The 8,478-nt window shown below is 44.5% G+C and overlaps 1 protein-coding gene across 1 annotated transcript in view; it reads right to left on the reverse strand.

The window, feature by feature from the left end:
* Positions 1-172: 172 nt before the first annotated feature.
* The window catches only part of flii (FLII actin remodeling protein), a 12,818-nt gene continuing 4,512 nt past the window's right edge, over positions 173-8,478 (reverse strand). The window contains exons 5-31 of the mRNA XM_088317617.1: positions 8,131-8,378; positions 7,898-8,001; positions 7,589-7,764; positions 7,338-7,495; positions 7,156-7,240; positions 6,886-7,033; positions 6,620-6,750; positions 6,437-6,544; positions 6,251-6,355; positions 5,988-6,167; positions 5,776-5,858; positions 5,621-5,695; positions 5,441-5,524; positions 5,108-5,279; positions 4,923-5,030; positions 4,531-4,722; positions 4,351-4,449; positions 4,198-4,287; positions 3,970-4,109; positions 3,627-3,837; positions 3,397-3,551; positions 2,883-2,943; positions 2,666-2,794; positions 2,350-2,456; positions 1,606-1,711; positions 1,478-1,543; positions 173-1,391 (exon numbers count right to left, since the gene is read on the reverse strand). Coding sequence (XP_088173743.1) covers positions 1,257-1,391; positions 1,478-1,543; positions 1,606-1,711; positions 2,350-2,456; positions 2,666-2,794; positions 2,883-2,943; positions 3,397-3,551; positions 3,627-3,837; positions 3,970-4,109; positions 4,198-4,287; positions 4,351-4,449; positions 4,531-4,722; positions 4,923-5,030; positions 5,108-5,279; positions 5,441-5,524; positions 5,621-5,695; positions 5,776-5,858; positions 5,988-6,167; positions 6,251-6,355; positions 6,437-6,544; positions 6,620-6,750; positions 6,886-7,033; positions 7,156-7,240; positions 7,338-7,495; positions 7,589-7,764; positions 7,898-8,001; positions 8,131-8,378 — 3,456 coding nt within the window. The 3' untranslated portion in view covers positions 173-1,256. The remainder of the gene's footprint in view (positions 1,392-1,477; positions 1,544-1,605; positions 1,712-2,349; positions 2,457-2,665; positions 2,795-2,882; positions 2,944-3,396; positions 3,552-3,626; positions 3,838-3,969; positions 4,110-4,197; positions 4,288-4,350; positions 4,450-4,530; positions 4,723-4,922; positions 5,031-5,107; positions 5,280-5,440; positions 5,525-5,620; positions 5,696-5,775; positions 5,859-5,987; positions 6,168-6,250; positions 6,356-6,436; positions 6,545-6,619; positions 6,751-6,885; positions 7,034-7,155; positions 7,241-7,337; positions 7,496-7,588; positions 7,765-7,897; positions 8,002-8,130; positions 8,379-8,478) is intronic.

Here is an 8,478-nt window from a genome sequence, read left to right on the forward strand (position 1 = left end):
TAGAAAATCACAAAGTTCACCGTTAGTGAGCTATGGTCAGACTGGCCCCTTCACTACATAGTTTGTAATCTATTAAAAAAAAAAATTAAAAGAATTGTATTACTTGCAGAATTAAATGTGATTGTTTTTATCGAGAACCCAACATACTGGTGCAATAAAGTCACAAGAATGATAATGGCTGTAATGACATTTTATTTTTTTTTTATAATATAAAATACATAAATAAAGCATCTGCAGGTGGCATCAGGAGCATGTGCACATTCATATGTGCATGTGGGACTCACACTTAACAGGCACACAGTTCACCCCAAAAGTAAAGACAAAGTTTGCAAATATGCTCGGACAACCGCACGAGCCATCTGACTTTTGTCCTTCAATGTTGAAAAGAATGTTTCTTTAGAGATGTGATATAAGCTCCCATTAACATATCTAACCTGTAGATTTTAAACCCGTAAAATCTCATGTTGTGGCCTTTGCTCGCAAAGCGCCACAAAAGCAACTTTTTAGCCCAAGTGGTTGAAGAGGTTCTAATGGCGGCACGTTGGGTCACTCAAAAGCGGCGATATGACTCATGTGTCTGGCATGCTGGCTAAAAGCAACAAGGGGTGAAGCATTACCATCAGTGTATGGATGAAATATCAAGTATGTAGAAAATAAACATTCCACCGAAGAGCAAGGAGAATCTGCTTAAAGTCCTCAATGAAAAAATAATATACTTCAGACGAGCTGTGCAAAATGGCACTAAGCATACAACAAGAGTGTCTCATCCAAACATTCTCAGCAGAATGCAGAGTTGCTGCTAACAATCGGTTAAAAATCATGTAACAGGAGAAGCCTACAGCCAATAGAAAGCCATTTGCACATTTGTTCAATATCTTTGAGGTCCATATACTAGTATGTTCTTTGTCATTTGTAAGACAATTCAGCACAAGATCTGGATATCGAAAGAATGCTTGCCCTTAAACAGACATGTCCAGATCGAGTGAAGCTCGGCGCTTTCCAGATGGCATTCATCTCAATAGAGCACAATGCCATCTTTTTTTTCAGGCCAAATCATTTTATTGGTTGTGCAGGAACACAATTTCTTGGCAAATAGATTTTTGATTCAAGTTAGTTATGATTAATGAATGTCTGTGTTATTAGCCGTACAAGATAGCTTTGAGTAAATTTGGCCCTAAACTTGTAATATTGATGATCTGAAAAAGTTTGGGACACCCTGCAATCGAGGAAGTTGGCAGCTGGATGCATGTGAGGGTCTATGCGGGGGGAGTTTTGAAAGCCCCCCAGGCGTGGAAGCAGCGTGTAAAGCAGTGCGTCTCATTTCCCTTGCGCACCAGTCGCAGTTTTCTGGGCTGCTGGTTCTCTTTGGAGCGCATGTGCTGGATGTACACCTGCAAAGATGCATGGGGGAGGGTTGGATGTGCAAAAATACACCACGCCAAAGACCGCAAAAAAAAAAAAAAAAAACTTTACTGACCTGACAGGCTTTGAGACTCAGTTTGATTTCCACCTGGCTCGTCTGAGTACCGACCCACATGTACACCTGGAGGTGATGCAACAAAGTTCAACTTTAGGCAAAAACAAAAACATTCCACCAATCCCTACCTCTTGGCCGTTATCAAGCAACATGATGTCGTCGTCAGCTAAGTCGTCCTGGCAGAAGTCGGAGCATTTTTCTGACACTGAGAAATAACCTTTATCATTGGAACACCTGAAAGGAAGAAAATGGGTAATGTTGTGACGGGCATGTGATAGACTTTTTTTTTTTTGCAACCACAAGATACAGCCAAAAAGAAGGACAGACTGGATCAAGGAAGTATGGTGGAAGAGCTGAATCTCAATTGTTTTAAAAATCTGTCGCTCATGGGCAACATTTTTACACAGCTTTGAAGAAGTTATAGAGAGTCTTGTCTGTTTTTTTTTCTTCACTGTCCAACCTAATGTAAGACATGTTTGAAATGAAATGTGATCGTAGTTGTTGGTATAATTCTTGTTTGGTGTGTGCTGCCTCCCATTAGAGGGTGTGAACATTTGTGCATTTCAGTTTATTTTTGATTCTCCTCTATAAAATATATTTTACCAACTAAGTTGTACTGGTCATAGGTCACATTCAATATATTACAATATCCTAAAAAAAATTTATTATTTTTTTTAAATGTCAAAAACCTGAGCTTTTAACAGGGCTGCACTTTATAACCCCTACATAATATAGTACAGCTTTGCTGCTACAGGCTGGCTGTCTCTCTCAAACAATTATTGCCGTGAAACATCACATGATATAACCTGTCATCTTGATTGGCAGTAAACATTTGTTCCGTTTGCGACTCGTGTGCTGCTGACTAAACTTACCTGAAGAGACGAGCAGATTTCATGTAATCCGCGTCCTCGTCGTACTGCTTCTGAGCACCGATGCCGACCCAGAAGAAGTTCTCTGGTTCCTCCCCCTCATTGATGACCTTGGTGGTGGGGTGGGGGGGTTGATGTTAAAGGCATGGTGGTATTACACAAATCCATCCATCAATTTTTTTATAAGCTTATTTTTTTTCATAATGTGTTGAATTGGAATACAAAGTTTTCCCGATGTATTTGCAAGTGTGGGCTTTAAAGACATTTTCAGTATTTCTGTGTTTTCTGATGAAGGGCCATCATTTTCCTGTTGTGGTACCTGTTTGCTGTAGGTGTCATCAAACATGCTATTCATGATCTCCTCAGCCAGTTTGGCTTCATCCGGGTCGGCGGCTCGGCCCACCCAAGTGTAAACGATTCCCTGGTTGTCTGTGCTCTCAAAGGGGACCTGCGCACCACATGGACACAAACAAGGATGCTTCATTAGTGTTTGGAACGTTATGCGACTCTTCCGTTGAAAGTGAAACGATACCCACTTTGAGAATGAAGCAGAACTCTGAGTTGAGATTGCTGGAGTCCGTTACGATCTGGATAGTTCTAACGGAGAGAAGGGACATGTTAAGTTTGCCATGTTGCAGTTGTAGCCATGTTATTTTTTTTTTATTTGTCTTCCTTCCTACTCAAATGAACGATGTAATTCACAGACGTTCCCTAAATGCCACATGGGCAGTTACATCTCTCCTCAGTGAATCAGATCGAGCTAGTGTCATTTATCTTGTAGATGGAAAGGTGAAAAAAAGAAACATTTGTGTTGTGTCCCATCAGCTAAAAGAGTGTTTAACTTTTTAAGAAGGCGCTAGCGTGCCCTGAGGGAATGCTGTAAGTGAAGCTGTGGAAAGCGGCAGGTGTCCTCCATCTAAGATATTTGAGACATGCCTCAGATGTAGATGGTGCAGACACTTTTCAAAGGATCGGCAAAATAGTTTTCTCGTATAGAGTGATTCACAGGTTACATAGCGCACATCGGAGTGCAGCATTGTTGCTCGTTACCTAGTGCAAAGTGCGCTCCCGTTGGTGCGTATATGATAGAGGGACGGCTGTGCCGAGTCAATCTTCTGTTTCCTCTTCCCTTTGTGGATGATGAACTTCCTCTTGAAATGGGACAAGAACTTCGGGTTCTCCTGCTGCTGGGTCATACGCACCACCTGAAAGACAACCCAGAGCCGATGATTCCCTCGTTCCAATATTTTCTTCACGTTTGGGCAGACCGCTCACGTTACCTTCAGTTTTCCCGGGAAGAGGCTTTCAAACTTCTTCTGCAGCGAGAAGGTGAAGGTGAGCCAGCCCATGTTGGAGGCTTGTCTGCCTTGCCAGAAGTACACCACGCATTGGAAATCTTCCTCTGGTTGTTTATCCTCCTCATCCTCTTTTCCCTTGTCTTCCCCTTCTTTCTTCTCCTCATCTTCCTCGTACTCCACGGGCACCCAGTATCTGCCAACGCATGGTCAACCATCTCGGTTTAACAACTTTTTTGCTAACCTTTTATGATGTCAACATCACAAAAATCCCTTTCCCACTATGACAATGTTTACGGTTACACCGCTGATGTGACAAGGCACACACCTGCAGAGGAACACGTAGCAATCCTGAGTGAAAAAGTGCCCAAACTCCTCCTCTGGAAGACGAGCAAACTTTTTGCCCTCCAGAACGAATCCTTCCATGCCATCCAGGTCCTCGTTCCACTCCTCCATCAGTTGCTCCGCCTACATACCAGTATGGGGGGCGGGGGGGGTAATCAGTGGAGGCCGCCTGTATATAGCCTGGTGAAGTGCATGCATGTGCGTATGCTACCTCAGTGAGAGGCATGGCCGGCTGCCTAGGTAGGAAAAGCGCCGTGAGGTCGGCTTTCATCTGGTCTTTCTGCTCGGTGTCTTTCTTCACCTGACGGACGGAACGCCTCGTGAACCAAAGCAATCATCTTGATGAAGAAAAATGTGCGCTAACCTTGCCCTGTAGGTTGTCCTTCTGCTCCACCGTCTCCGCAGCTCTGGTGTAGTCCACCTTCAGCACATCGTCCCAGTTCTTGAATTTGGATTTAAACACCTGACCAAATGGATAAAAGAGGAGATTCCAAACGTTTAAAAGAACTGCGAGAGGTGTAATCTAGCTATTCGGAAGCTTTACCTGGCACTCGGTGCCTTCTAGGTTTCGGGTGACGCATGCGTGTTTGGGCCGGTGCAGCATGGAGCAGATCTCCTGACCCAGTTTTAAGGCGGCGGCTCGCACAAGTCGGGGAGACTTCCTCCCGATCCAGATGAACACATCAGACCAGCAGTCCAGGATGTACACGCACTTGGTGTCCAGTAGCGACTGCAGCTGAGGGAGGCGGTGAAAATAGGAGATGATGAGTGTTGGGTGGATGGAAGTAGGTCACATGGAAACTGGCTCTTTGATCGGGTAAGCAAATGTGATCCGTGTACAGTTCTGAAATGTTTAAAAGCACTTTTTGACTTTGTATGGATCATTTTGGATTAGTTGTGAGCCTGTTCTAACTAATCAAAACTGGATTAACATACCAATCTGAGCTCTGGCAGCGTGTCCAGTTTGATCTTGTGGTCTTTGTGCTCCACAGATAACTTGTAGTTAATCTGAGGAAGCTCAAGATAGCCAAGACCCAAACCCACCTAAAAGACAGCAAAATCCATCAATCAGTGCTTTCATTGTGTCTTAAATCTGATACAAATCAAAATGTTTGGTTTACCTTGTACAGTTTGGGTCTGATTGGTGAAAAGTCGTCAGGAACGTGTTTCTTGATCTCCTCCGGTTGTCCTCCAAGTAACTCCCAGAAATTTGGAGGCTCCTGGTTCTGCTTCAGAGTTGTGATCTCTGCCTTTCCCTTACGCTCATTTTTATTGATCTTCTCTGCAAATAACCTGAAAGGAGAAAATAAAGAGCCCACTGGGTTATGCCACACTAAAGACTAAATCAATCTTCAAGACAGATTTCAACTCGCTATTAACTCCTGGACTTCAAGAGTAGACGTTGGCAAAATTTGCGCCAACCTAAATACATGACTGCATTACGATCCCCTGACCTGGCCTTTGTGGTGCCACTCAGCGTCGCGTTGGCTCCCCTCCAGATAAAGATTTCCAGTCCAATGTCCAAGAGGAACACATAGCTGCCAAACAGACCCAAGAATTCAGTACACTACAAAACGTAGCAGTCGACAAAAAGTCAACATGCGAGGAAAGCGCCAATGAGTAAAGAGAGTCACCATGGATCAAGAGAGCAAGACTTCACAGGTACAGACTCGAGTCGGATGTTTTTCTTGCCATAAACCCTGTATAGCCTGTTGTAACACACACAAATGTTTGGCTTTAACCCGAGAAAACTGACAATACATTATTGACAATTAAGAGAGGCGCCTACCTAACAGAATAATGTGTGTCCTCCACAGTGTAGAATCCACTGGCGGTGCCTCCCTCGATATATGATATTTCATTGTTAAACACCTGAAATATGAGACAACTCTCGTTTACCAGAGATGATGAAAGGTCATCATGTTCGGGAGGCTGTCTAGACATTTGTACCAAAAACAACACGAGAAGGTCGACATGCGTTAAGAAACTGCATTTACATACTTCACTAAACTCTTCACTCTCGTCTCCCATCTCTTCCCTTATTGTCCTGCACTCCGCTCCGAGGAAATTCCTGAGGTTAACAGCGTGGATGGCGGAGCCAGCCTTCTTGTCGAGCGTGGCTTCCTGGCCAATCCAGTAGAAGATCTGCCAGTTCAACGCTCCATTGTCATCCAAAAATGTCTACAACCAAAGTGAGCGAGAGGGAGGTACTTTAAGCCAAGTCGGAACTGATTAATCCATGCAAGTGATGGCTGCCTTGTTACCTTGAGGACAATGTAGCAGTCGGCCTCATAGAACTTCCCATGGAACGTTTCATCCACTTGCATGGGAATAAAATTCTCTATCTGCCACACACTCACGCCTGGCACCTGGAGTGAGAAGAGAACATGCTTACGGTGCATTTGTGACACGGAGAGGAAAAATAGCGTTGGTTCCAGAGGGAACATTACCTGTCCCGCATCATTCATAAAGAACTCGGAGTAGTCCAGTTGAGGCTTCTCCAGACCCTGATCCCATCGCCGGACCTTTAAATCTGCGTATTTTAAATCCCCATTTTCCTGCAAAATGGACATCAATCTTCCTCTGCTCATTGAAAAGCACTTCTCATTTCAATGTGAAACTGATTTTCTCACCTCCAGGTTCTTCTTTTCTTGCGCAACATCACTCATGCCCTTCAGCACCTGCTTGGCCTGATCATCCTGAGAACAATCCTTCCTCCTCCTCAGCCTCATCTTCCTCGCCAGGGGATCTTTGGGGCTGGCCCCTGCGCACACAACAAACCCAGGTTAGTATTTTGAAACAAAGCCCGTCAGATTCCTTTTGGCGTAGTTCAGGAGAGTCACGATGTAACGACATAACCCACGCATTCACGTCTACACGCACATACACACACACACACCTCCTCCAGCAGCAGCGACAGTGGCAGGCGAGGCTCCAGCCAGCCGCAGCTGGTTCTGCAGGGAGAAGTCAATGTTGTACCACTCGGCTCCTCTATCTACTGGTTTTGGCGGCATCACTAGGTTGGGATTCTCACGCACATCCAGTATCTAGAAAGATCAACATAAAAACATATAATGGCTGTTCATAAAATTCAAAGAACTAAGGTTTTAATAAGGTATTGCACAATAAAGGCGTCTCGAATATTGTTGTCGTGGGCCATGTCTTGTACCTCTAAATCAGTCAAGAAATGGACGGCCTCTGGCAGTGTCACAAGGCGGTTTTTGTTCAGCACGAGTTTCTTCAGCTTGCCGCACCTCCATGACAAAAAAGGTACACATATGATGATCAAAGTCATGCGTGTAATGTAATTCCATCCCAAGGCGTATGTACTGTATGATCTCTTGTACTCACCTACAGAGTCCCTCTGGGATCAGTTCCAGGTTGTTGTTCGCCGCCATGAACTCTGTGAGATTGGATAATTTTCCCATACCAGGTGGAACTCCGTCAAAGTCTAGTTTATTGGAGTTTATGTACAGCTTCTTTAATTTGGAAATCTTACAGATGGCCGACTAGGGAAGATATAAACAGTTTGAATTATTATTTGCATTACAAGGTTACTTGGTGTAAAACAAGCCCCTCCCCCCTGAAAAAAAAATGCTTACAGGCAATGAGGTGAGCATGTTGCGGCTAAGGTTCAGCGTTTCGAGTTGGGTCCACTGGTCGATGCAGAGCGACAGTTCTGATATTTGATTACTGCTTAAATTGAGTCTTTTCAAACTGCCCAGTGAATAGAGGCACTCTGGTACCCGAGTCAGGTCATTACAAGACAGGTCGACATCTGGAGACAGAGGGAGCACATTTTGAGATCCATAACAGTTGATAACATCTGAAACAGTTTGGTCTTGAAATCCAGCTATCAAAATTTTCTTGGTCACAAGTAACCGGCCATTGAGTGTGTGTTTGTGTGTCACCTGCTAAATTCATTAAACCCTCCAGGCTTGTGGGCATATTGCTCTGTGTTCTCTGGGTGTTCCTCAGATGGAGAGTTTGTAATGCCACCATGGCAGGCAACTGCCTGCTCACACGAAGGGAGGAGCAAAATTACACATCAACAAAAAAAGCTCTTATCATACAAACATTTCAGGATCTCCTGCTCCTTTTTATTCATTATATTACCACAATGACAGAAGTTGAGCCGTCTTACCGCAACTGTGCATGCACCAGCGGGTTGTTGTTAAGGATGAGAGTCTGTAAATGAACCAGGCGTCTCATCTGAGGTGGCAGGCTGTCCAGCTTGTTGTCACTCAGGTCCAGATAGAGCAGATCTGTCAGGTTGATAAACAGCTGGTTGGGGATTGCGTCGATGCCATTGTGGCTCAGGTTGAGGACGAGCATGTTCCTGCTGTTCTCCAGGTCTCTCGGGACCTCCGTCAGCTGGTTGTAGCTTAGGTCCTGTGAGTTATTAGAATGAGGGTGTGAGTCATTGGGATCATCTGCAGACTGGATTTTGTGGTTAAAGTGTGCGGCAGGCCCAAGACCAAAGTAGAAACTT

The sequence above is a fragment of the Idiotropiscis lumnitzeri genome, chromosome 15 (genome assembly GCF_059441095.1).
Source record: "Idiotropiscis lumnitzeri isolate Australia: NSW breed Sydney's pygmy pipehorse chromosome 15, RoL_Ilum_1.0, whole genome shotgun sequence".
NCBI lineage: Eukaryota > Metazoa > Chordata > Actinopteri > Syngnathiformes > Syngnathidae > Idiotropiscis > Idiotropiscis lumnitzeri.